The sequence below is a fragment of the Branchiostoma lanceolatum genome, chromosome 3, assembly GCF_035083965.1.
Source record: "Branchiostoma lanceolatum isolate klBraLanc5 chromosome 3, klBraLanc5.hap2, whole genome shotgun sequence".
Lineage (NCBI taxonomy): Eukaryota > Metazoa > Chordata > Leptocardii > Amphioxiformes > Branchiostomatidae > Branchiostoma > Branchiostoma lanceolatum.
Genome location: NC_089724.1, coordinates 8,752,128 through 8,780,122, shown reverse-complemented (window position 1 = coordinate 8,780,122; position 27,995 = coordinate 8,752,128). Strand labels below are relative to the sequence as shown.

General features: G+C 44.2%; 2 protein-coding genes across 17 annotated transcripts in view; both read left to right on the top strand.

Moving 5' to 3' along the window:
• The window catches only part of LOC136430041 (uncharacterized), a 64,279-nt gene that overhangs the window by 6,750 nt on the left and 29,534 nt on the right, over window positions 1-27,995 (top strand). For 10 of the 16 annotated variants that reach the window (XM_066420279.1, XM_066420278.1, XM_066420277.1 and 7 more), the window contains exons 16-22: window positions 12,762-12,868; window positions 12,997-13,067; window positions 13,172-13,332; window positions 26,269-26,488; window positions 26,766-26,905; window positions 27,078-27,200; window positions 27,718-27,902. The exons of 2 other annotated variants lie outside the window; for them this stretch is intronic. In XM_066420279.1, the coding sequence (XP_066276376.1) occupies window positions 12,762-12,868; window positions 12,997-13,067; window positions 13,172-13,332; window positions 26,269-26,488; window positions 26,766-26,905; window positions 27,078-27,200; window positions 27,718-27,902 (1,007 nt within the window). Of the gene's footprint in view, window positions 1-8,413; window positions 8,530-8,863; window positions 8,985-9,858; window positions 10,070-10,515; window positions 10,656-10,911; window positions 11,130-11,324; window positions 11,458-12,761; window positions 12,869-12,996; window positions 13,068-13,171; window positions 13,333-26,268; window positions 26,489-26,765; window positions 26,906-27,077; window positions 27,201-27,717; window positions 27,903-27,995 lie in introns of those variants that run through there. 4 more of the 16 variants (XM_066420280.1, XM_066420270.1, XM_066420285.1 and 1 more) reach the window with 4 other exon arrangements.
• LOC136429100 (uncharacterized) lies at window positions 17-8,312 on the top strand. Its single transcript, XM_066418980.1, has 15 exons — window positions 17-149; window positions 951-1,268; window positions 1,979-2,290; window positions 2,622-2,642; window positions 3,417-3,728; window positions 4,048-4,265; window positions 4,810-4,942; window positions 5,157-5,263; window positions 5,405-5,463; window positions 5,894-6,054; window positions 6,325-6,551; window positions 6,685-6,808; window positions 6,987-7,228; window positions 7,534-7,654; window positions 8,272-8,312. Exons 1-15 carry the CDS (start codon window positions 17-19, stop codon window positions 8,310-8,312), a joined length of 2,529 nt encoding a protein of 842 aa, XP_066275077.1.

The following is a 27,995-nucleotide window of genomic DNA, read 5'->3' as shown; positions in this document are numbered from 1 at the left end:
GGTTGCTACTGTTGCTATGGAGTTCCAGAACGCTGGCCAGGCCCCGGAATCAGAAGAAGTCGTGATAACAACCCTCCAGCAGTACATCAGCGAAAACAGGGGACGTCTTGGCAGCCTGAGTGTGAGCCAAGTGGTCGGTGTACCTACAGGTACAGAGCAAATTATACAAATAGGTTATTGATATAACAAATGGTATATAGCAACAGATACATCAAGGGAGTCTAAACAGTATCAATAACCAAAAGAAAGGGTTTACCAATGAAAACACCGCACAAAAACGAAGGGCAACAGTGATGTACGAAGTATTTTTAGATAGTATTTTAATCAATGTACTATACTAGGTATTTCTATCTGTTTGGTCACTTAATACCCGGCAATGGTTTGATAAAATAGCTTCGTCATAGCCAGGGAAGGAATAGATTAAGGTCCGATGATGCTACTCGCGTAAGGCAATGGCATTGTAGTGTATGGAATAACTTTTACATTACTGATGGGTACCAAAGCGTATTAACTGCAGTACATGGCCAATGAGCACAGGCATAAGTAAAATGATAATCCATTCATAAAATTATAATAATCAATCTTATCAAAATGTATGCTCATCACATGTTGGGTTTTGTTGTGACTATTACATATTTAATGTTTGCACAGAATCAAAGTAATTAATCTTATTGTTGTATATTTTCCAGATGCACGTCCATCGTCCTGTAAGTATGTCTATTGCTTATCCATACATATTTCTATTTGAAAAATACCTTTTTCACAGCAATGGCCATAATTGGCAGGAAATTACTGACTTGAAATAATTATCATTGAGCTGTATTTTCTCAACATAGACATGCACTTTATCCAGTTTTTTATGATGACCTTCAATAAGAAAATGACGAACTTTAGTCGTTTGAATGGACATGTTTAGCATTGATTGAATACTTCCCTTCTTTGCCTAACAGTGGAAATACGACTGGTTGGAGGGTCAACTGAATACGAGGGTCGTGTGGAGATCCGGGACAGTGATGGTAGCGGAGAATGGGGCACGATCTGCGACGATCACTTTGACATCAACGCCGCTAACGTCGTCTGCAGGCAACTCGGATATGGACTGGCAATGTCGTACCAAGAATTTGCTCATTTCGGGGAGGGTAACGGGTCTATTTGGTTAGACGACGTGCAGTGTGCGGGAGATGAGGAGAGTGTACTGGACTGTTCATCCAACGGCTGGGGTGAACACAACTGTGGCCACAATGAAGACGTCGGGGTTGTCTGTTCAAGTAAGGAATTAAACTAGGTGCCAGTGACCCTATCCTTACAGGCCAACATGGAAAAACTCTGCCATAAAGGGCATTACAACGTCACTGTATACGTTATCAAATATCAGTTTCAGCACAAAGCCAATTTTTTATACAAGCACTGCCTATAGCTCAAGCGAGTACATGGTCTATATTTTTTTCCCTATTTACTACTTATGTTTGCATGACGTCCGTAAGATTATAATAGCGGCAAATCTAGTGTTCCCTTTGGACATTGTTTCATGTTTTAAAGCTGAAACATATCCGTGATTTTTATAACAAGCTTCAATCTGATCTTTTTTTCAGATATATCAAGCAACGCCTCTTGTAAGTATCATATTTCCACTTTTGCCTTTATACCATCTACCATTAGGGCTCTACGGGCACAAAACACGTTAACGATTTGTAACAAATCTATTACCTAAAATAAAAAAAAAGATAAAAGTAAATTTATTTTCGTCTGGTTAATGATAATCTGATTGTTTAAGAAGATGCATGTCTACAGCTTTGCCGACAATTATTATAACGAAAAGCAAAACCGTGAAGCAAAGTTTTATTCTATCAAATGATAAATGAGGGCTTCATATCCGGTAGCGATTTTAAATATAAAAGGCTTACATCAAATGAAATATAATACGATTTCCTCTCTCGAATGTATCTATTGAGTATATTGAATACCTTTTTCTCAACAGTGGAAATACGGCTTGTTGGAGGGGCGACGGAATACGAGGGACGCGTAGAGGTACGGCTAGATAATGGAGAATGGGGTACGATCTGCGACGATGACTTTGACCTCACCGCCGCTAACGTCGTCTGCAGGCAACTCGGATATGGCAGGGCGGACTCGTACGGAAACTCTGCTGCATTCGGACAGGGTAACGGTTCTATTTGGTTAGACGACTTGCAGTGTGCGGGAGACGAGGAGAGTTTACTGGACTGTTCATCCAACGGCTGGGGTGAAAACAACTGCGGCCACTATGAAGATGTGGGGGTCGTCTGTTCAAGTAAGGAATTAAAAAAAGCATTACTAGCAAAGATGTGGGCAAGGAGCATTTAATTCATTCATCCAGAACGATATGGAAAAGTCCTGCCATGTAGGGCATTACAACGTCATTATTGAAAGTCTATTGGATATCAGTGTCTGTACAGTGGTTTCACATGCCGCTGAGCTTAAGCCGTCATCGCAAACTAAATCATTATTTGTTTGATATATGTTTTCTTCATTAATATAATTCATCGCTTTTGACAAATTTTCGACATAGCGACTTTGATGTTCGAACACTAAATATGTCTTCATTGTTTTACACATCTGCTCTTCAATCTGATCTTTTTCAGATACAACAGGCAACGTGTCTTGTGAGTATTTTATTTTTCCTCTGTAATTACCCAATTACCATGTCGTTATGACTGAACAAGCACAAGATAGCACGATATACAGTAAAATTAAAACCTATCTCTTGAAAAACATCGAGACGTATTATCGTTCAGTCAATAACAAGTTGATGCATTTTCTGTGAAGAGACATTTTTACATCAATGAGTGCTGTACCAACAATTGGCCAGCGTTATAAAAGCAAATCCGCAAAGAGGTGACTTGGCACAAACTGAGGAATTATTTCGGCAGATCTTGTGTTGATTCCTGTAAATACAGCTCTTGAAACAATTTTAGGTTCCTGACAAAATTGTTCAATACTCTATTGTGATGAATAGTAGCCGCAAGTGAAAAATATCTCGAAATAGCAAAAGTTTTCGGGAAAATGTTCGCAAAATTTATGCAGCAGACAAATGCAACGTTTTCCTTTGGATCTTTACTATGTTGATTAAGCAAGCGATGTTAACGTATCATTTGAATACGTCTGTCACGTACCCACATGTACAGATGCAGCCAGTGCATTCTGTTATGTATGTAGTGCTTTCAGGACTACTTCATTGTACTGTATAACCTTACATGCTGGCAACAAACAGTACGAGTTACACATAGAATATAATAATTATGTCCATGGAAATAAACAGACAATCAAAATTGTGTGAATAACGTTAACAGCGATGCCCGTTACCATAGAAATGCTGGATAGTTTTATATGAATGCATATTTATTGCATATCTATTGCATATTTATTGCTTTCCATAGTGGAAATACGGCTTGTTGGAGGAGCCAGCGCGAACGAGGGACGTGTAGAGATCAGGTTGGGTAACGGAGGCTGGGGCACCATCTGTGATGATGGCTTTGACATCGAGGACGCTAACGTCATCTGCAGGCAGCTCGGATACGGCAGCGCAAAGTCGTACCACGGATCAGCTTTTTTCGGGCAGGGTACCGGTCCAATTTGGTTAGACGAGGTTGAATGTGTCGGAGATGAGGAGAGTTTACAGGACTGTTCATCAGATGAATGGAACCAACACAACTGCGGTCACAGTGAAGACGTTGGAGTCGTATGCCTGGGTAAGGAATTGTCTCTCTCTCTCTATATATATATATAAATATATTTTAGATAGTAGACCAAAACGTCACGATAATGAAGAGACGTAAAATGGGGGTCCCGTGTTCGAGGAGGTGCCTCGAGCGCGTTACAACAGCCTCATTACTCAGAAATGGTGAATCATTATTATCATTAATTAATTATTAATTAATACATTGAACAGTTAATTGGACTGATGTCTTTATCGATTTATTAATAGTCCTGTCCTGATCAGGTAAAAAGGTAAAACAGTACTAGTGGCATGATTGAGTTGTGTATTGATTACTTATTCATTATTTTCAGTACAATGTGAGCCCCTCAGCATCGAAATGTGCAGAAATGTTGTGCCGTACAACGCCACAACGTTCCCCAACCTGCTGGGCCATGTTTCCCAGCAGTCTTACCTTACCGACCAGGACAGTGTCAACACAATCACGGCTCTGATGAACAGTGGCTGCCATCCTGATGTTGAATTCGCCGTCTGCTCTGCACTGGTACCAAACTGTGTCGACTCGACTCAGGTAAATCTACCATATATTAAAGTATCCCGGACGTCTTTGTAAGTCGCATAGGGGTAGCGCCCATCTCCATTTCAGTAGCCTTGGGTCACACATGTGTGCAAGTCTCTGCAGTAGGGGGCTGGTCCGCTTGTAGTGATGTGTGTATAACTTCCATACTCTTTCCCAACTGCTGAGCGCTAAGCAGTTAAAGCAGTATGCACCATTTTTTGGTATGACCCGGCTGGGGATCGAGCTCACGACCTACCGAGTGCAAGGTGAACACTCTAGGCACTAGGTCTAATGTCATATTCTATCTACTCCTTGTCCGTTAATGACGAACGTTATGTATGGGATTACATGTAATCTCTGTTTAGACAAAGCACAAGGGATTGCTCTCTCTCTGTCTCTACATGTAAGTATAATATCTACCCACTAAGAAAAGTATACATATATAGAAAGAAATTGAATAAATGAATATGAATAAAACTATTTACAAAAATCAAGAGCAATGTGCTAAGATAAGGCTTTGTATGGTATGTGTGATTTCTATCTCTGTTGTGTACAGATAACACCTTGTAGGGACTTCTGCAATGATATCAGGGAAAGTTGCGAACAGCTCCTGTTGGACATGGGGCAGCCTTGGCCATTCAACTGTAACAATTTCGGTGATCGGGTCCGGTGTATTACACCTTACCCAGGTAGGTGATGGGGTCTTTTTGCCTCTTTGAAACCAATTATTGAACATCTATGTACTATACAGTCATGTGCATACCATCCATGTAAATTGCCCCATCCACACACGTGCAAACGTGGTAAGGTGACAGGGTGCACAGAATTTTGCAGTATTTAGTAAAAACGATGTGTTTTTATTGCATACATTGACCTTATCTGACACGACCAATGTTTTCCTAGTGGTGGTCTCCAGCGACTTGACGTTACCTGGTGAAATTTTCACTGAGGACCTCAATGACATTAATAGCCAACGGTATCGGATGCTGGCAGGAACTTTGGAAAGAGGGGTAACACATCTTTATGCAAGCTTTTAGTTAGTACATTCACTCTGTATCATCTTAAAGAAAACAATTTTTCCTGCATGAGCTTGGCCATCAATGTGTGCAATGCCACAGATTAATGTATACATCTATCTCCTTTGTCCGCAGGCATCCGAAGCCTTTGTAGGCTTTCCCAGCTTCCAACGGGCAACTGTAAAGGGCTTTCGGTAAATATACATGTAGATTCTTGTCATGGACTGTTGTTATGACATTTCTACGTGAAATTCAGATTATCGTCCTCTTGAATGAAATGTGAATCAAACAGAAAAAAATACTACAACGATAACTTATTTACCGACAAATGTTGAATACGCAGGAAACTTTCAATCCTGCAGATTTTTTGCTATCAGTTTATCCTTGCATTATATGGTTAACGAAAACCTCCACCATTTGACAACAATTACTATTTTACAAATGCGCATTCAAGCATAAGTTTTACTTTCATTTCCAAAATGTTGTAGTGGAAATTAATTTCGTTACAGAAAACAAATACCGTTTTACTCAAAGTGAGTTTCCAAGCAGGGATTATATCTATATTGCTGAGTTATGCCATCATTGTTAATCAACGCCGAATAATGGCTTTTCCCTTCCTTTTAGCGCCGGGAGCGTGATTGCGACTCTTGAAACAGAGTTTGAGAACACTGGACAAGCTCCAAGCACAGAGAGGGCCGCAGCAACCCTCCAGCAGCACATCGACAATAACGGAGGACGCCTCGGTAACCTGAGTGTGAGCCGAGTGGACACTGATCCACCCCCAGGTAAGATATATATAGAAGGGGACATATTTGTAAAAACAGAAAAATACTAACGGCAAACTTCCATAAAACGATGTGCGATGGCTGGACGAATGAATATAACGAATCTCCTGTAACAGTTGTAAGATGTATATGGGAATGATAGAAGTGAGGCACATATCTATATTGTATATCTAATTGTACAATGAAAGGTAGTAAAAGCAACATGCGATGGCGGGCCATAAGAAAAGCATGTACTCTGTTTGGAAATAATACGATTCCTTTTCGTTCCAGCTTCATGTGAGCCATTGCCAAGTGGATTCTCATACTGCACTTCTTTCGTCGATTATAACTACACTGCATTCCCTAACTCGTTCAACCATATGTCTCAGCTGGACATCTTCACATCAGCCGATTTTCAAGGTTTCGGGGGCATGTTGGGAGAAATGCTTGTTTGCTATCCGAACATTTATCAGGTTTTCTGCCCAGCCTTCCTGCCCAAGTGTGAAGATGGTTCTCAGGTGAGCGTCTCCTCTTGACCCTTTCGTTATTTGATCTTCTGTATTTTGTTACCACTGTCTCAATTTCCTTCATTAATGTGACTGATCTGTATATTTCATATTGCGTTTTAACATAGTTATTGGCTTTTGATAGGTTTTTCTGTGTAGAAGTGTCTGTGAGGAGGTAAACACCGCGTGCGCCCCGCGAGGACTGTCCATACCATTTTCCTGTGACGTTTTCCCTGCTGATGATGGATCTCAGGAGTGCATAACCTTAGGTAGGCTATGGCAAAATTCAAGTTTAATTTGTGAAAAAAAACTTTCAAATCAAACGAAAACAACGTTTGGCATAATAATGAGAATAGGGAATTTAGGAAGTGCCGGGCTATAATTTCTTTGCAGGACGGTTTCATTTTACATGCTGATCGTAAATAGATTTCATATTGACTATTCCAGCCTCACCTTCAGCGTGTGAACCGCTGTCAGCCGGATTCGAATACTGCACTTTGAATTCTTTCATCGACTATAACAACACTGGATTCCCCAACTCGTTCAACCACACCTCGCAGCTGGCTGTCGGAATATCAGACGAGTTTCGAGACTTCTCAGCCATGTTATCTAACATCTCCATGTGCTATCCGGACATTTACCAGGTTTACTGCACAGCGTTCCTGCCCAAATGTGAAAATGGTTCAAAGGTCAGGGTCTCTTCATCGATTTTACGTATTTTTGTCTTCTGATCTTTTTGTTACAACTTCGCCGTTCTTTGTCATGTCTTTGTAAGGAAGTAACGGATCTGTTTAATAGTATCTTTTAGTCAAAAGCTTGCTAGATTGTATTTCGTAGCTGTTCTTAAAATAGTCTTTCTTCCACTTGTCGCCATTGTTAACTTGCGCTATCTGTATCCCTTTTTCTATATATTGTTAAATATTGCAATTTGCCCTTGCAAATAAAACTCACCTAGTTTATTGTGACTTAACCTAATTCAATGGGCTTTTGACAGGTTTTCCTGTGTCGAAGTGTCTGTGAGAAGGTAAACACGGCATGCGCCCCGCGAGGAGTGTCTCTGCCGTTTTCCTGTGACGTCTTCCCTGCTGATGGAACCCAGGAGTGTATGACCTTAGGTAGGCTATGAAATTGTAGTTGTAACATCACGTTGAATTAAGACGTAACATAATGTCGAATATGTGCTAATAGCTTTTCAACTAAGAATCGCGTTTTTGTTATTATGATAACAGGCGTAAATATAGAAAGCCAATTGTTATTGACCGCATTTTTTAAAATGTATTTAGCTATCGCAGAGCTGCTGCATGTCGGGTTGTTATGCTCAAAACTGACAGTTTCTGGTTTATCATTGTTACCGATTACTTACCTACTTCACATTATGCTACAGCTTAATATAGAATTAGTAGATTCTTTAGTGTTAACGTGGTGAATGAAAAATGATACCCGTGTATATGTACATCCACAAGTAGGCTGCAAATTAAGCTTGTAATTTCAACGTGCACGAGATTTATCCCAACTTATCACTAGCTTTTCCGCTACACATGCCCATATCGGTTTTGTTACACAATTCACACTTCGTATTCTACACTCGAATAACAACATTGCGATACATCATCTGTTGATGTCAGTCTTTAGATCGGGCTGCATGTCTTTTACCGTCACATTTTTCTTAACTGGGTTACTACGTGTAATTTTAATAATGCTTTATAAGTGATATATCTTATGCTTATCGTAGATATATTTGATCTTGACTATTCCAGCGTCATCTTCATGTAGACCGGTGCCAACCGCATTCGAATACTGCACTTCTTTCATGGATTATAACTACACTGGATTCCCAAACATGTTCAACCATACCTCGCAGCTGACCGTCGCAATATCAGACGAGTTTCGAGACTTCTCAATCATGTTAGCAAACATCTCTATGTGCTATCCGAACATCAACCAGGTCTACTGCCCGACGTTCCTGCCCAAATGTGAAAATGGTTCTCAGGTTAGCGCATCTTCATTGCCTTTACGTGTTTTGTCTTCTGATTTTTTTCTGTAACCGCTATGCCGCTCTCTGTCATCTGTTTAGGATATAAGGAAGTAACGGATCTGTATATCTTTTATTCAAACACGTCAAACCCAAAAAGCTTGCTAGATTTTATTCCATAGCTGTTCTTAGAATAGTCACTCCTTCCACTTGTCGCCATTGTTAACTTGCGCTGTCTGTATACTTTTTTCGATATACTGTTTCATGTTGCAACTTGTCCTCGAGCAAGCACTTGCAAATTAAACTCACTTGATATGTTGTGGCTTGATCTAATTCAATGAACTTTTGACAGGTTTTCCTGTGTAGAAGTGTGTGTGAGGAGGTAAACTCAGCATGCGCCCCGCGAGGAGTGTCTCTACCGTTTTCCTGTGACGTTTTCCCTGCTGATGGAACCCAGGAGTGTATGACTTTAGGTAGGCCATGAAATTGTAGTAGTATTGGCACGTTCAATTAAGACATAATGTCAAATAGGTGCCAATAGCTTTTCAACCAGAATCACGTTTTTGGCATGATGATCAGAGGCGTAAATGCTGAAAGAGATTGTAGCTAAATATTGCTATTGTCCGTATTTTTGTAAATATATTTAGCAATCGTAGAACTGCTACATGTCGGGTTGTTATCCTCAAATTTGAATTTCTGGTGTACCGTTTGAAACGTACCTTGACATTTCTACCTACTTCACATTATGCTAACTATGGTGAAAATGATAACCGTGTACATATACCTCCACAATCTGGATGATAATGTTTACACAATCAAGCTTTTAGATTCAATGTGCACGAGACTTATCCCAACGTGTTACTTGCTGTTCCGAGATCCATGCACATATCGGATTTGTTACACAATTCACACTTCGTATTCTACACTCGGATAAGAACATTGCGATATATCATCTGCTGACGTCAGTCTTTGGACCGGGCTGCTTGTTATTTTCCGTCACAATTTTGATCATTAACTGGGGTATTACGTGTAGCTTTGACGCATAGTAGTCCATGTTAGTTTCATGCTGATAATAAATAGGTTTCATCTTGACTCCTCCAGCCCCATCGTCATGTGAGCCGGTGCCAGCTGCATGGGAAACCTGTATTTCTTTCATGAATCATAACAACACTGGATTGTTTATTAAATATTGTCATGAAACGTATTTTTATATACATGTGGGCTGATAGAAGTCGTTTTTTTATACTCTGAAAATCAGTAGGTTTGATCTGTCATTAGTTCATTTCAAAATCTGTATTAAACTGCTGGATACATCTTAACCATAGTTTTTTATGATTATTTCCACAGATATACCGATGTGTCAGCCAATACCTCACGACCGTTGTAGAAACATGCCCTACTCAGAAACTTTAAGAACTCCTGGAGTTCCGGTTGAAGCTTTAGTTGCAAATGCAGATGCGCTCTTCGCAACAGTGGACCAGATTGTGGGTTGCCATGCGAAGTTAGACGAGTTCGCATGCTCATTCTCATTTCCACCGTGCACGTCTACGGGAATTAGGTGAGCTACTCATGAGAAAATCGTGACAACGTGATGTGAAATGCATTGGAATAGGATCGGAGGACGGCTTTAAATTATGTTGCAAGAAAAATGGTGGCGACTTTGACAGTAAACGAGTGAAAAAAATATGATGTTCCTTAAAACTGCATTAACGATTGCGAATAAAACATTTACAATAACTGATTCAACAGTTCTGTCCGTGAAATTTTATGCATTATGGAATGATTATAACTGTTATTGAAGTCCAAAATTGAAACAGACTTAATTTGATACACTTATCATGGATAAAACCACGTGTCTTTGATCTATCATATCTTAGAGCATCTTTAATGCCATACTGAGCCTATGATCATGATATTTCATTTTTCTGTATGCATTTTGAAAACAAACAGGCGTTTCGACGGGTTCTGGAGCAAAAATAAAACATAGTGCTTCTTTTTGCCTAGATATCCCTGCGCATCCTTCTGCAATGAGATAGTTGACGCCTGTACGGAGGTGGCCAACGAAACCGGTGTTGACTGGGACCCTAATTTCTGTGCCATGCTTCCACCAGGCAGCTATGAAGAGGACTGCTTTGGGCCTCTAGGTAAACAAAACGTTTTATACATTCTCTCTTCTATTTTCTTTAAATAGCAATATATGTTAATTACCACTTTCCTAATACCATCAACTACATGCAGGTAGAAACTGCTATATCATATTGAGGCGTAAAAAACATTTTTGTAACAAATTGTCCATATTCATAAAATCAATACTCAAATGCATATTCGTGACGACGGCGCATATATCATATATCGATATATTTTATAATTTACTTATTTACTTCTGTCCATCGTTTTCAGCCCAATGTGAGCCGATTGAAGTTGGCATGTGCAGAAATGTTGTGCCGTACAACACCACAACGTTCCCCAACCTGCTGGGCCATGTTTCCCAGCAGTCTTTCCTTACCGACCAGGACAGTGTCAACACAATCACGGCTCTGATGAACAGTGGCTGCCATCCTGATGTTGGATTTGCCGTCTGCTCTGCACTGGTGCCTAATTGTGTCGACTCAATGCAGGTAGGTCTTCAAAGTTGACATTTCAGTCATAGATATAGTTTCAGCATGGTCATTGTCCGTTGATGACTACATGATGTTTATTCGTAATTTAATCATCTCGGTCACTTTTGGCAAAATATCGTTATAATTTTAACGACTCTAAAAAATGCCGTTTATCAAAGGTGTGTCGTTTTCTTTATACCTGTTTTTGCACAGATACCGCCGTGCAGAGACTTCTGCAATGACGTAAGAGATAGCTGCGAACAGGTTCTTATGGCCAGCGGACAGCCGTGGCCATTTGAATGTAACGATTTCACTGCCCGGGGCAGATGTGCTGCCCCCTATCCAGGTAGGTGATTGGAGGGTTTGTATAAATTTGGGTGACGTCATCACCCCTGCCCTCCGTGGGCGGCCATGTTGGTGCTCACCCTGCAGCGAAGTTTCTCGGTGTCCGACGGTCTCTAAATTTCCAAGGAATGCGAAGTCGTCTGATCGCTGTCTTATTATATGCAAAGAGTCTCCAGCCTCACATCCTTTTCGCTACAAAAATCCAATTTTACCTACTGGAAATGACCCATTATTGACGAGCGAGGAAATGTTTTCCCCAGCTGCCTACAAACATGGCCGCTAAACTGTTTACAGAGTACGCATAAAATCAGTTCACAGCATACAAGTGTTCCAAGGCCTGCAACCACGTAGTACAGTGTCTTGAGTGTCGTGAAAAATTTTGTTGACAGGGAGTACGTTATGATCGGGAAAGTTCGACGTTGAAAGACCCACCAGCTTACGAACGTATCTCAAGCAACGGCTACACGATGCCGCCACTGTGTTACACAACGGGCCTGTAATTTGCTTTTCGACCAGATACAAAGGTTTCCATACACTCACGTTGATTCTCAAACTTCAACTATTTAGATCCGCTGTTCGTATGTCAGAAATCCACTTTTGTTTCAGTCGTTAGTCCCTTCGTATGTTCCCTTACCTACACGAGAAACGCCAAACCAATCTTACTGTTACCCGATATCAGTGTGTGCTTTATCAGTCCCAATCAAACATCTGACCACGAGGCAAAACACCATGATTGTGAGACAAAACGTTTCGAAGGGAAATTGTGAATGGCGTAGAAAACATCTGCTATTTATACGGAGAGTTCCATAGGGCTCCACTGTCAAGTGAGCACCAACATGGCCGCCAGTGCTCGTTGCTAGGGGGAGGGTCACGTGACTGAATACGCCCTATAGGTGAACATTTTGTGTGGAAAACATTGAAATTACCTGCCTGAGTTATCTGAGTTTGGACTCCTTATAAACTCCTGGGTTCAATCTGGTCTCTTTCGATTTTCTTCTCCAACTTTACTGTGTTTTTTTGTTTTTCTTTTGAACGTTTACAATGTCATCTGCATCGTCTTGTGGCAAGATGCTCTCCCAAAATAATTTTTAGTCGTATCTATCAATGCTGTATCCACCAATGCTGGAACACAAAATAAAGAAGGCCATCCACAAAAGTAACTACTAGTGTTAACCATGATATACTTGGGACTCTCTCGCAAGTAATGTTACACACCAATGTTAATGACAACATATACAGGCTTAACGTACCTGTAGCCTAAATGACACAACATTTTGCTGTAACAGCGCCTATTTTGTATTTCAGTCATGGTCTCTGCCGACTTAACTTTGCTCGATGAAGTTTTCACTGAGGACCTCAATGACATGAATAGCCAAAGGTACCGGATGCTGGCTGGATCTTTGGAAAGAGAGGTGATACAAATGTCTTTTTATCGCGTTTTATTGTTTTACTGTAGTTTTACTGAAATTTCGGGTGGATATTCTGTAACAGATTTCTCTTCCATCAAGTCTTAACAGTTGTTTTTATCCTTTGTTTACAGATACCTAAAGCTTTTAGGAGCGCTTCCAGCTTCGGTCGGAGTTTCAGTCGGGCAACTGTGACGAACCTCCGGTAAATATAACTTATTCTGTAGTTTTCTTCAACTCCAAACAATTGAAGGTTATTTCTTGTAGTATTTGAATGCAACTGAGATTTTTTTTCTCCCTCCCTTAAAGCGCGGGAAGCGTGGTTGCCACTGTTGCTATGGAGTTCCAGAACGCTGGCCAGGCCCCGGAATCAGATGAAGTCGTGATAACAACCCTCCAGCAGTACATCAGCGAAAACAGGGGACGTCTTGGCAGCCTGAGTGTGAGCCAAGTGGTCGGTGTACCTACAGGTATATATTAGTAGTAAAATATGATTTTCCTGTACAGTTTATCAGCCCTCTATTTGAGATAATAAGTAGTCAATGATTCAATGATTGTTAGATCAAATTCAGAGCGGAGACCAGGTGAATCTTAAGGGCATCAGAACCTTGCAATATATTCGGTTTGCTAAATCTAAAGTGTTTGCAGAATGCTGTGCATACGGACAATCTGGAACGAAACTATACACACGTTTAATGTAGTTCAAGAATGATAAGTGTGCATACTATTATCATTTGTTATTCTGTGAAAAACAAATTCAACAAACAAACATGAAATGTGAGTTTAAAAAGGGAAGAGGGCTATGTAAAATCTTAAATTCTTGAACCATGCAATCCCATTTTGTCGGCGGAGCGTCCATGTAAGACATCACGAAATCGCCGGCGAATGCACCCGGATACACGGCGACATGATGAACTGCGTGCCGATTAACGGCGCTACGAACGTCCCTTGCGCGCACGTAAATTTCTTGCCCGACTTGTGTGGGTCCACATCACGAAATCGCCGTCAAATGCACCCGGATACACGGCGACATGCCGAACGACGTGCCGATTAACGGCGCTACGAACGTCCCTTGCTCGCACGTTAATGTTGCCCGACTTGTGTGGGTCCACATCACGAAATCGCCGGCGAATGCACCCAGACACACGGCGACATGCCGACCTTCGTGCGGAACATACACGAGCGAAGGAATGGGCAGCGCTCTACAGAGGCCCGTGGTATCTGTGGTAAACGGTTGTACAAGTGGTTTCAATATTAAGACAGGCGACAGAAAAGGCATCGCTCTTCTAAGGCTTGTGGTATAAGTGGTGCACGGTGGTATAGGTGGTTTTCATACTGAGACGAGCGAAGGAATAGGCAGCGCTCTTCTAAGGTTTGTGGTATAAGTGGTACACAGTGGTATAGGTGGCTTTCATACTGAGACGAGCGAAGGGATAGGCAGCGCTATTCTAAGGCTTGTGGTATAAGTGGTCCACGGTGGTATAGGTGGTTTTCATACTGAGAAGAGAGAAGGAATAGGCAGCGCTACTCTAAGGCTTGTGGTATAAGTGGTACACGGTGGTATAGGTGGTTTTCATACTGAGACGAGCGAAGGAATAGGCAGCGCTCTTCTAAGGCTTGTGGTATAAGTGGTACACAGTGGTATAGGTGGCTTTCATACTGAGACGAGCGAAGGGATAGGCAGCGCTATTCTAAGGCTTGTGGTATAAGTGGTACACGGTGGTATAGGTGGTTTTCATACTGAGAAGAGAGAAGGAATAGGCAGCGCTACTCTAAGGCTTGTGGTATAAGTGGTCCACGGTGGTATAGGTGGTTTTCATACTGAGACGAGCGAAGGAATAGGCAGCGCTCTTCTAAGGCTTGTGGTATAAGTGGTACACAGTGGTATAGGTGGCTTTCATACTGAGACGAGCGAAGGGATAGGCAGCGCTATTCTAAGGCTTGTGGTATAACGGTGGTACACGGTGGTATAGGTGGTTTTCATACTGAGAAGAGAGAAGGAATAGGCAGCGCTACTCTAAGGCTTGTGGTATAAGTGGTCCACGGTGGTATAGGTGGTTTTCATACTGAGACGAGCGAAGGAATAGGCATCGCTACTCTAAGGCTTGTGGTATAAGTGGTACACGGTGGTATAGGTGGTTTTCATACTGAGACGAGCGAAGGAATAGGCAGCGCTCTTCTAAGGCTTGTGGTATAAGTGGTACACGGTGGTATAGGTGGTTTTCATACTGAGACGAGCAAAGGAATAGGCAGCGCTACTCTAAGGCTTGTGGTATAAGTGGTACACGGTGGTATAGGTGGTTTTCATACTAAGACGAGCGAAGGGATAGGCAGCGCTATTTGAAGGCTTGTGGTATAAGTGGTACACAGTGGTATAGGTGGTTTTCATACTGAGAAGAGCGAAGGAATAGGCAGCGCTACTCCAAGGCTTGTGGTATAAGTGGTACACGGTGGTATAGGTGGTTTTCATACTGAGACGAGCGAAGGAATAGGCAGTGCTCTTCTAAGGCTTGTGGTATAAGTGGTACACGGTGGTATAGGTGGTTTTCATACTGAGACGAGCGAAGGGATAGGCAGCGCTACTCCAAGGCTTGTGGTATAAGTGGTACACGGTGGTATAGGTGGTTTTCATACTGAGACGAGCGAAGGAATAGGCAGTGCTCTTCTAAGGCTTGTGGTATAAGTGGTACACGGTGGTATAGGTGGTTTTCATACTGAGACGAGCGAAGGAATAGGCAGCGCTATTCTAAGGCTTGTGGTATAAGTGGTACACGGTGGTATAGGTGGTTTTCATACTGAGACGAGCGAAGGAATAGGCAGCGCTCCACTTAGGCTTGTGGTATACGTGGTTCACGGTGGTATAGGTGGTTTTCATACTGAGACGAGCGAAGGAATAGGCAGCGCTCTTGTGAGGCCCAAGGCACCGTATAGGTGACCAATCCATCTACGGGGCAGACGGAGCTATCTTCCGCCCGGGTCTACTTTGGCACCCGGTGGTATAGGTGGTTTTCATACTGAGACGAGCGAAGGAATAGGCAGCGCTATTCTAATGCTTGTGGTATAAGTGGTACACGGTGGTATAGGTGGTTTTCATACTGAGAAGAGAGAAGGAATAGGCAGCGCTCTTCTAAGGCTTGTGGTATAAGTGGTCCACGGTGGTATAGGTGGTTTTCATACTGAGACGAGCGAAGGAATAGGCATCGCTACTCTAAGGCTTGTGGTATAAGTGGTACACGGTGGTATAGGTGGTTTTCATACTGAGACGAGCGAAGGAATAGGCAGCGCTCTTCTAAGGCTTGTGGTATAAGTGGTACACGGTGGTATAGGTGGTTTTCATACTAAGACGAGCGAAGGGATAGGCAGCGCTATTTGAAGGCTTGTGGTTTAAGTGGTACACGGTGGTATAGGTGGTTTTCATACTGAGAAGAGCGAAGGAATAGGCAGCGCTACTCCAAGGCTTGTGGTATAAGTGGTACACGGTGGTATAGGTGGTTTTCATACTGAGACGAGCGAAGGGATAGGCAGCGCTATTCTAAGGCTTGTGGTATAAGTGGTCCACGGTGGTATAGGTGGTTCTCATACTGAGGCGAGCGAAGGAATAGGCAGCGCTTCACTTAGGCTTGTGGTATACGTGGTTCACAGTGGTATAGGTGGTTTTCATACTGAGACGAGCGAAGGAATAGGCAGCGCTCCACTTAGGCTTGTGGTATACGTGGTTCAGGGTGGTATAGGTGGTTTTCATACTGAGACGAGCGAAGGAATAGGCAGCGCTCTTGTGAGGCCCAAGGCACCGTATAGGTGACCAATCCATCTACGGGGCAGACGGAGCTATCTTCCGCCCGGGTCTACTTTGGCACCCGGTGGTATAGGTGGTTTTCATACTGAGACGAGCGAAGGAATAGGCAGCGCTATTCTAATGCTTGTGGTATAAGTGGTACACGGTGGTATAGGTGGTTTTCATACTGAGAAGAGAGAAGGAATAGGCAGCGCTCTTCTAAGGCTTGTGGTATAAGTGGTCCACGGTGGTACAGGTGGTTTTCATACTGAGACGAGCGAAGGAATAGGCATCGCTACTCTAAGGCTTGTGGTATAAGTGGTACACGGTGGTATAGGTGGTTTTCATACTGAGACGAGCGAAGGAATAGGCAGCGCTCTTCTAAGGCTTGTGGTATAAGTGGTACACGGTGGTATAGGTGGTTTTCATACTAAGACGAGCGAAGGGATAGGCAGCGCTATTTGAAGGCTTGTGGTATAAGTGGTACACGGTGGTATAGGTGGTTTTCATACTGAGAAGAGCGAAGGAATAGGCAGCGCTACTCCAAGGCTTGTGGTATAAGTGGTACACGGTGGTATAGGTGGTTTTCATACTGAGACGAGCGAAGGGATAGGCAGCGCTATTCTAAGGCTTGTGGTATAAGTGGTCCACGGTGGTATAGGTGGTTTTCATACTGAGACGAGCGAAGGAATAGGCAGCGCTTCACTTAGGCTTGTGGTATACGTGGTTCACAGTGGTATAGGTGGTTTTCATACTGAGACGAGCGAAGGAATAGGCAGCGCTCTTGTGAGGCCCAAGGCACCGTATAGGTGGCCAATCCATCTACGGGGCAGACGGAGCTATCTTCCGCCCGGGTCTACGTTGGCACCCGGTGGTATAGGTGGTTTTCATACTGAGACGAGCGAAGGAATAGGCAGCGCTATTCTAAGGCTTGTGGTATAAGTGGTACACGGTGGTATAGGTGGTTTTCATACTGAGAAGAGAGAAAGAATAGGCAGCGCTACTCTAAGGCTTGTGGTATAAGTGGTCCACGGTGGTATAGGTGGTTTTCATACTGAGACGAGCGAAGGAATAGGCATCGCTACTCTAAGGCTTGTGGTATAAGTGGTACACGGTGGTATAGGTGGTTTTCATACTGAGACGAGCGAAGGAATAGGCAGCGCTCTTCTAAGGCTTGTGGTATAAGTGGTACACGGTGGTATAGGTGGTTTTCATACTAAGACGAGCGAAGGGATAGGCAGCGCTATTTGAAGGCTTGTGGTATAAGTGGTACACGGTGGTATAGGTGGTTTTCATACTGAGAAGAGCGAAGGAATAGGCAGCGCTACTCCAAGGCTTGTGGTATAAGTGGTACACGGTGGTATAGGTGGTTTTCATACTGAGACGAGCGAAGGGATAGGCAGCGCTATTCTAAGGCTTGTGGTATAAGTGGTCCACGGTGGTATAGGTGGTTTTCATACTGAGACGAGCGAAGGAATAGGCAGCGCTTCACTTAGGCTTGTGGTATACGTGGTTCACAGTGGTATAGGTGGTTTTCATACTGAGACGAGCGAAGGAATAGGCAGCGCTCTTGTGAGGCCCAAGGCACCGTATAGGTGGCCAATCCATCTACGGGGCAGACGGAGCTATCTTCCGCCCGGGTCTACGTTGGCACCCGGTGGTATAGGTGGTTTTCATACTGAGACGAGCGAAGGAATAGGCAGCGCTATTCTAAGGCTTGTGGTATAAGTGGTACACGGTGGTATCGGTGGTTTTCATACTGAGAAGAGAGAAAGAATAGGCAGCGCTACTCTAAGGCTTGTGGTATAAGTGGTCCACGGTGGTATAGGTGGTTTTCATACTGAGACGAGCGAAGGAATAGGCATCGCTACTCTAAGGCTTGTGGTATAAGTGGTACACGGTGGTATAGGTGGTTTTCATACTGAGACGAGCGAAGGAATAGGCAGCGCTCTTCTAAGGCTTGTGGTATAAGTGGTACACGGTGGTATAGGTGGTTTTCATACTGAGACGAGAGAAGGAATAGGCAGCGCTACTCCAAGGCTTGTGGTATAAGTGGTCCACGGTGGTATAGGTGGTTTTCATACTGAGACGAGCGAAGGAATAGGCAGCGCTCTTCTAAGACTTGTGGTATAAGTGGTACACGGTGGTATAGGTGGTTTTCATACTGAGACGAGCGAAGGAATAGGCAGCGCTACTCTACGACTTGTGGTATAAGTGGTCCACGGTGGTATAGGTGGTTCTCATACTGAGACGAGCGAAGGAATAGGCAGCGCTACTCTACGACTTGTGGTATAAGTGGTCCACGGTGGTATAGGTGGTTTTCATACTGAGACGAGCTAAGGAATAGGCAGCGCTCTTGTGATGCCCAAGGCACTGTATAGGTGGCCAATCCTTCTACGGGGCAGACGGAGCTATCTTCCGCCCGGGTCTACTTTGGCACCCGGTGGTAGAGGAGGTCGCTATTCCGCTATACTTAGACGAGCGAAGGAGAAGACATCGCTACTATATGGCTTGTAGTATAAGTGGTACACGGTGGTACAGTTAGTGTTTATACTTAGACGAGCTAAGGAATAGGCAGCGCTACTCTAAGGCTTGTGTTATAAGTGGTACACGGCAGTTGTTTTTTTATATACTGAGACGATCTAAAAGAAAAGGCAGCGCTCCACTGAGGCACGTGGCACCGCATAGGTGGCGAATCCTTCTTCGGGGCAGACGGAGCTCTCTTCCGCCTGGTTCTAATGTGGCACCCGATGGTAGAGGAGGTCGCTATACTTAGACGAAGGAATAGGCAGCGCTACTCTAAGGCTTGTGGTATAATTGATACACGGTGGTATAGGTGGTTTATACTGAGACGAGCTAAGGAATGGGCAGCGCTCTTGTGAGGCCCCGTGGCACCGTATAGATGGCCAATCCTTCTACGGGGCAGACGGAGCTCTCTTCCGCCTGGGTCTAATTTGGCACCCGATGGTACAGGAGGTCGCCTATACTTAAACGAGCTAAGGAATAGGCAGCGCTACTCTAAGGCTTGTGGTTTAATTGATACACGGTGGTACAGTGGTTTTTATACTGAGACGAGCTAAGGAATCGGCAGCTCTCCAGTGAGGCCCCGTGGCACCGTATAGGTGGCCAATCCTTCTACGGGGCAGACGGAGCTCTCTTCCGCCTGGTTCTAATTTGGCACCCGATGGTAGAGGAGGTCGCTATACTTAGACGAGAGAAGGAATAGGCAGCGCTACTCAATGCTTGTGGTATAAAAATGATACACGGTGGTACAGTGGTTTTTATACTGAGACAAGCGAAAGAATAGGCAGCGCTACTCTAAGGCTTGTGGTATAAGTGTTGCACGGTGGTATAGTTTGTACGATGGTAGAGGAGGAGGAGAGAGAGACCCCTAATATAGCATAGTCATAAAAGTAAACAAAGAAAGCTCCGCGCTTAAAGCCTGTATTGTTTGGAAAAACGAATATGTGATTTTGTTTCAACTAAGAAACTGCCGGCTCCGCTAGCTCTATAGTGCTGCAGTGGTTGTTATCTCTGTGCAGAAACGAGGTTAGGTTCACTGTAAACCAGGTAGCGTCGAGGTCCTTAGCTTGCTTGACGAGCGCAGAAACCTGAAGGGACCACCCTAAAGAATTATAAAACAAAGCTTAATCTTTAACTTCCGTGTGTGAAGAAATTATCGACACGCTAAAAATCTATATGGTTGCTTTGGTCCCCAAAAATGAATCACGGCGATTTTGGAAGGTACCATACAGAAAATTACAATCTACCTTGACCCATGCTTGAACCCTGGAAAATCGATCATAAGAAACCCCGGCTTTACATGAAGACACCTCCTCCGGGTTGTTTGTTGTCGCTGTACAGAACTGATGTCAGCGGTTGAAATTTGGCGTACATTATAACATAATGTGGGCAGTTTGGAATCGGCGATCGCTAGGGTTTACATCCCTATCTGCTACCCTTCTGGCCAACGTTTTACCAGAAACCTAGTGAAAGTTTCCGACAAATCCACAGTGCTGCGTATACCAAAAACTAAATCTCAAAGAAGACTTGCATTTACCGTGAGCACGTGGAAAGATAGAAAATTTGCGAAAAATAGATAAATTGAGATTAGCACGAATTTCTCTTTATACAAATAAAGTCACTACTCTACACTACTCTACTCTACATGTAGAGCGCTTTGTCATTAGTTTTCTTCACATTACCTTTAGGGCTTCAAATTGCTGGAAACCGAAATGCCAAATTGCCATATTACAAGTAGCCTGGTAACTAAACTATATACGGGTTGAATTGGGGGTGGTCTACTGGCCCCAGTCTTAGAAAGCATGGACCTCTTCTCATCTGCTGGATATCCCTATATTTCCAGCGGTCTTAAATGGTCTTTCTTTCCTATTCCGATCGCTCTTTTCTGATAGTATTGAGTAACTGCCGACCCGGGAGCGACCCGGTAAGCGGGGCACGATGGTTTGTTTATATTTAACCAGGCTATTTTGAAGTAGGCTTCTGTAATGTCATTGGCGTATCGTGATTTTTTTTCTGATCTTCCTGGTTTTCCTATCATTTACTGGAGTATGTATTTAGCGATTTGACACTCCCGGATTGGCTGACCCTATTCTGTCAGCCTTCCGTGACAGTACAAGCACCTGTCCCATTATGTTGCGACCGCGCGCTGCACACTGAGCTCAATTCTTGCTCCAACGCGTCTACTTTCACAGAAGAGATACACTCTACCACCGGGTGCCAAATTCGACCTAAGCGGAAGAGATCTCCGTCTGCCCCGAAGAAGGATTGACCACCTATGCGGTGCCATGGGCCTTAGTAGATCGCTGCCTTTTCCTTAGCTCGTTTCATTGTAGAAACCACATGTCACGGCCACTCTATACCACTTGTGCCACAAGCCTTAGAAAAGCGCTGCCTTTTCATTCTCTCGTCAAAGTATAGTGACCTCCCCTACCACCGGGTCCCAAATTCGAACCAGGCGGAAGAGATCTCCGTCTGCCCCGAAAAGGATAGGCCATCTATACGGTGCCACTGACCCTAGTAGGTCGCTGCCTTTTTCTTAGCTCGTTTCATTATAGAAACCACATGTCACGGCCACTCTATACCACTTGTGCCACAAGCCTTAGAAAAGCGCTGCCTTTTCATTCTCTCGTATAGTGACCTCCTCTACCACCGGGTGCCAAATTCGACCTAAGCGGAAGAGATCTCCGTCTGCCCCGAAGAAGGATTGACCACCTATGCGGTGCCATGGGCCTTAGTAGAGCGCTGCCTTTTCCTTCGCTTCCAGGTCGATTCCGTATAGTAATAATAATAATAATATCAGGTGTATTTGCAGCCAGTGCCACAGGCAGGTACCCAATGTGTAGGGTAATGAGGCTGTTTAACGTGTTCGAGGCACCTCCTCGAGCACGGGACCCCCGTTTTACGTCCCTCCCGGAAGACGATTTCGTGGAAAGCTTCGTGATAGTAATCAATACCACTTTACCACGAACCTCAGAAGAGCGCTGCCGTTTCTTTAGCTCGTCTCAGTATAAAAACAACCTATACCACCGTGTACCACTTATGCCACAAGCCTTAAAGTAGCGCTGCCTATTCCTTCGCTCGTCTCAGTATGAAAATCACCTATACCACCGTGTACCACTTATACCACAAGCCTTAGAGTAGCGATGCCTATTCCTTCGCTCGTCTCAGTATAAAAACCACCTATACCACCGTGTACCACTTATACCACAAGCCTAAGTGGAGCGCTGCCTATTCCTTCGCTCCTCTCAGTATGAAAACCACCTATACCACCGTGTACCACTTATACCACAAGCCTTCGAGAGTAGCGCTGCCTATTCACTCGCTCGTCTCAGTATGAGAACCACCTATACCACCGTGTACCACTTATACCACAAGCCTTGGAAGAGCGCTGCCTATTCCTTCGCTCGTCTCAGTATGAAAACCACCTATTCCGCCTATACCACTTATACCACAAGCCTTAGAAGAGCGCTGCCTATTCCTTCGCTCGCCTCAGTATGAAAACCACCTATACCACCGGGTGCCAAAGTACACCCGGGCGGAAGATAGCTCCGTCTGCCCCGTAGAAGGATTGGTCACCTATACGGTGCCTTGGGCCTCACAAGAGCGCTACCCATTCCTTAGCTCTTCTCAGTATGAAAACCACCTATACCACCGTGGACCACTTATACCACAAGCCTTGGAAGAGCGATGCTTATTCCTTCGCTCGTCTCAGTATGAAAACCACCTATACCACCGTGTACCACTTATACCACAAGCCTTGGAAGAGTGATGCTTATTCCTTCGCTCGTCTCAGTATGAAAACCACCTATACCACCGTGTGCCACTTATACCACAAGCCTTAGAAGAGCGCTGCCTATTCCTTCGCTCGTCTCAGTATGAGAACCACCTATACCACCGTGTACCACTTAAACCACAAGCCTTAGAAGAGCGCTGCCTATTCCTTCGCTCGTCTCAGTATGAAAACCACCTATACCACCGTGTACCACTTATACCACAAGCCTTGGAAGAGTGATGCTTATTCCTTCGCTCGTCTCAGTATGAAAACCACCTATACCACCGTGTACCACTTATACCACAAGCCTTAGAATAGCGCTGCCTATTCCTTCGCTCGTCTCAGTATGAGAACCACCTATACCACCGTGTACCACTTATACCACAAGCCTTGGAAGAGCGATGCCTATTCCTTCGCTCGTCTCAGTATGAAAACCACCTATACCACCGTGTACCACTTATACCACAAGCCTTGGAAGAGTGATGCTTATTCCTTCGCTCGTCTCAGTATGAGAACCACCTATACCACCGTGTACCACTTAAACCACAAGCCTTGGAAGAGTGATGCTTATTCCTTCGCTCGTCTCAGTATGAAAACCACCTATACCACCGTGTACCACTTATACCACAAGCCATAGGAGAGCGCTGCCTATTCCTTCGCTCGTCTCAGTATGAAAACCACCTATACCACCGTGTACCACTTATACCACAAGCCTTAGAGTAGCGCTGCCTGTTCCTTCGCTCGTCTCAGTATGAAAACCACCTATACCACCGTGTACCACTTATACCACAAGCCTTAGAATAGCGCTGCCTATTCCTTCGCTCGTCTCAGTATAAAAACCACCTATACCACCGTGTACCACTTATACCACAAGCCTAAGTGGAGCGCTGCCTATTCCTTCGCTCCTCTCAGTATGAAAACCACCTATACCACCGTGTACCACTTATACCACAAGCCTTGGAAGAGTGATGCTTATTCCTTCGCTCGTCTCAGTATGAAAACCACCTATACCACCGTGTGCCACTTATACCACAAGCCTTGGAAGAGTGATGCTTATTCCTTCGCTCGTCTCAGTATGAAAACCACCTATACCACCGTGTACCACTTATACCACAAGCCTTGGAAGAGTGATGCTTATTCCTTCGCTCGTCTCAGTATGAAAACCACCTATACCACCGTGTGCCACTTATACCACAAGCCTTGGAAGAGTGATGCTTATTCCTTCGCTCGTCTCAGTATGAGAACCATCTATACCACCGTGTACCACATATACCACAAGCCTTAGAAGAGCGCTGCCTATTCCTTCGCTCGCCTCAGTATGAAAACCACCTATACCACCGGGTGCCAAAGTAGACCCTGGCGGATAATAGCTCCGTCTGCCCCGTAGAAGGATTGGTCACCTATACGGTGCCTAGGGCCTCACAAGAGCGCTACCCATTCCTTCGCTCGTGTCAGTATGAAAACCACCTATACCACCGTGTACCACTTATACCACAAGCCTTAGAGTAGCGCTGCCTATTCCTTCGCTCGTCTCAGTATGAAAACCACATATACCACCGTGTACCACTTATACCACAAGCCTTAGAATAGCGCTGCCTATTCCTTCGCTCGTCTCAGTATGAGAACCACCTATACCACCGTGTACCACTTATACCACAAGCCTTAGAAGAGCGCTGCCTATTCCTTCGCTCGTCTCAGTATGAAAACCACCTATACCACTGGGTGCCAAAGTAGACCCAGGCGGACGATAGCTCCGTCTGCCCCGTAGAAGGGTTGGCCACCTATACGGTGCCTAGGGCCTCACAAGAGCGCTACCCATTCCTTAGCTCTTCTCAGTATGAAAACCACCTATACCACCGTGGACCACTTATACCACAAGCCTTAGAGTAGCGCTGCCTATTCCTTCGCTCGTCTCAGTATGAAAACCACCTATACCACCATGTACAACTTATACCACAAGCCTTGGAAGAGCGATGCTTATTCCTTCGCTCGTCTCAGTATGAAAACCACCTATACCACCGTGTACCACTTATACCACAAGCCTTGGAAAAGTGATGCTTATTCCTAGCTTCGCTCGTCTCAGTATGAAAACCACCTATACCACCGTGTACCACTTATACCACAAGCCTTAGAGTAGCGATGCATGTTCCTTCGCTCTTCTCAGTATGAGAACCACCTATACCACCGTGTACCACTTATACCACAAGCCTTAGAAGATCGCTGCCTATTCCTTCGCTCGTCTCAGTATGAAAACCACCTATACCACCGGGTGCCAAAGTAGACCCAGGCGGACGATAGCTCCGTCTGCCCCGTAGAAGGGTTGGCCACCTATACGGTGCCTAGGGCCTCACAAGAGCGCTACCCATTCCTTAGCCCGTCTCAGTATGAAAACCAACTGTACCACCGTGTACCACTTATACCACAAGCCTTAGAGTAGCGCTGCCCATCCCTCAGCTCGTCTCAGTACAAAAACCACCTGTACCACCGACCTCCTCTACCACAACTTTCGTTCGTTTCAACATAAAATCACCTGTACCACTGCCTACCACTTAAACCACGGGCCTCAGAAGAGCCCTCCCTTTAGTTTCGCTCGTCTCAGTATAATAAAAACCGTCTACCACCGTATACCACTTGTGCCACGGGCGTCAGAACAGCGCTTCCTTTTCCTTAACTCGTTTTAATATTAAAACCACTTGTACCACCGCGTACCACTAGTACCACGGGCCTCACAAGGGCGCTGTCTTTTCTTTCGCATGTCTCAATCTAAAAACCACCTGTACCACCGTATACCACTTGTGCCACAAGCCTCAGAAGAGCGCTGCCTTTTCTTTCGCTCGTCTATAATCCGCACGCAAGTCGGCATGTCGCCGTGTGTCTGGGTGCATTCGCCCGCGATTTCGTGATGTGGACCCACACAAGTCGGGAAGCATTTACGTGCGAGCAAGGGACGTTCATAGCGCCGGTAATCAGCACGCAGGTCGGCATGTCGCCGTGTGTCTGGGTGCATTCGCCCGCGATTTCGTGTTGTGGACCCACACAAGTCGGGCAAGAAATTTACGTGCGCGCAAGGGACGTTCGTAGCGCCGTTAATCGGCACGCAGTTCATCATGTCGCCGTGTATCCGGGTGCATTCGCCGGCGATTTCGTGATGTCTTACATGGACGCTTTTTTTGTCTGATCAGTTTTCGGATACCTGCATACTGTTCTGGGTAAAACTTTCATCGGTAGAAACGCTGTCATCAACAAGTTCTATAATCATAACACGCATTTCCTTGTCATCTAAGGATTGTTTTTGTGTGTTTATACACACGACTTACAGTGATAAATATTTTTCAGCAACGCAAGATTGCGACCCAATACCTTACGGCCGCTGCCAAAACATGCCCTACTCCGACACGTCATTCCCGAACTGGCTAGGCTGGAAGGGACCAACAGATGCCATCGGAAACGCCACAGCGATATTTGGAGCCCTTGACCAGATTTCTGATTGCCACAAGGACTTGGAGTTGTTCTTGTGCTCACTGTACTTCCCGTCATGCACATCAACAGGAACGAAGTAAGTCACTCTAGCTAATAGAATGACGCGTTAGTAAATTACGTTGTAGACATTTTTGATGTGAAAGATAAACTACAACAAAAGAATCGAGTCTAACTAATGGGCCATGTTGCTATCTTAAATAATCGTTGTCTTTTTGTTTCTGCCAATAAGATTGTATTGTTATCCATTTGTGAGAATAGGCAAATGCTATGCATTTTGTAACAAATTGACATTTTTCTACTGCATGTGAACATAACCAAGAGGATGCATTATGTCTTATTCTCTTCGTGCACAGATTCCCATGCCGCTCCTTCTGCGATGAGATCAATAACGCATGCGCACTCCGAGCCCTTTCCGCTGGCATTCCTTGGGACACCGCCGGCTGTACCACGCTGCCAGTCAGCAGCTACCAGGAGGGGTGCATCGCTCCTGAAGGTGTGGCTTGTGTTTTTGTTAATACTAAATATAATAAAGATTCGTACATTGACTAATTTGTTTTCGTGTATACATTGAGTAATTGGAAACATTTTGAGAAATTTCTCAAACAAGATGACGTATTAAGGTAAGAAAATAACCTAATGCGTATCATGAATCTATATTCATACAGCGACATGCGATGGGTGGCCATACGAATGTTACGGATCTCCCGGAAGCTGTGTGGGTGCTTGGGAGTTCTGTGATGGAAACGGCTTCTGTCCCTATAATGACGACGAATCTGTTTGCGGCAACTGTAAGTACGAGTGCCATGAAACTGAACATATTTTTTGCACAACACTCTGAAGTCTTGAAATTGTCTACCATACATTAGGATGGTGAAGGCTTCGGATACTTTGGGTGCTTTATTAAGTCCAACAGCTAACATACAATATTTGTAAGCAGCTAATGTTCCTGGACATAGAACATACAAACATAAGATAAACAAACTAAATAGAAGTCTTTATAGCTAGTATTTAAATTCTACATCTACAAAATGTAATCAAATGGACTGATTTATATACATGAGAAACTCTTGCCGATACTTAGACTGACTAGCAGATTGAACGCTATAATGCAAACTGTTCCATCTAGATATAGACATGTACATTAAAGAGCAATATAACCCGCATATAAAGTAAAAGAATACTAAGAGATTTGGATACGAGTATCATGGAGGAAATAATTTTTCCTGGCGTCAGTATGTATGACTCACAATGCACTCCACAAGACCTATGTCAAATATGCCTATCTGTAATTCATTTTCATTCCAGACACGTGCATGCCCATTGAGCTGGAGTACTGCCAAGGAGAAGTTCCCTACGACAGAACAACTCTCCCCAACTACTTTGGACAGCAGAGTGCAATGACGATTGAAGAGTCCGACATACACAGGAATGTGTCTCTTCTGGCTGCAACATCCTGTCATGAATCCGTAAAATTTGTCTACTGTCATATGGTAATTTTACTCTGCTTACATCTACCAATGTGGCAAATTTGGAAGATTTATATTGTTGTGTCTTTGGAAGGTTGATAGTCATGTAAACTTAAT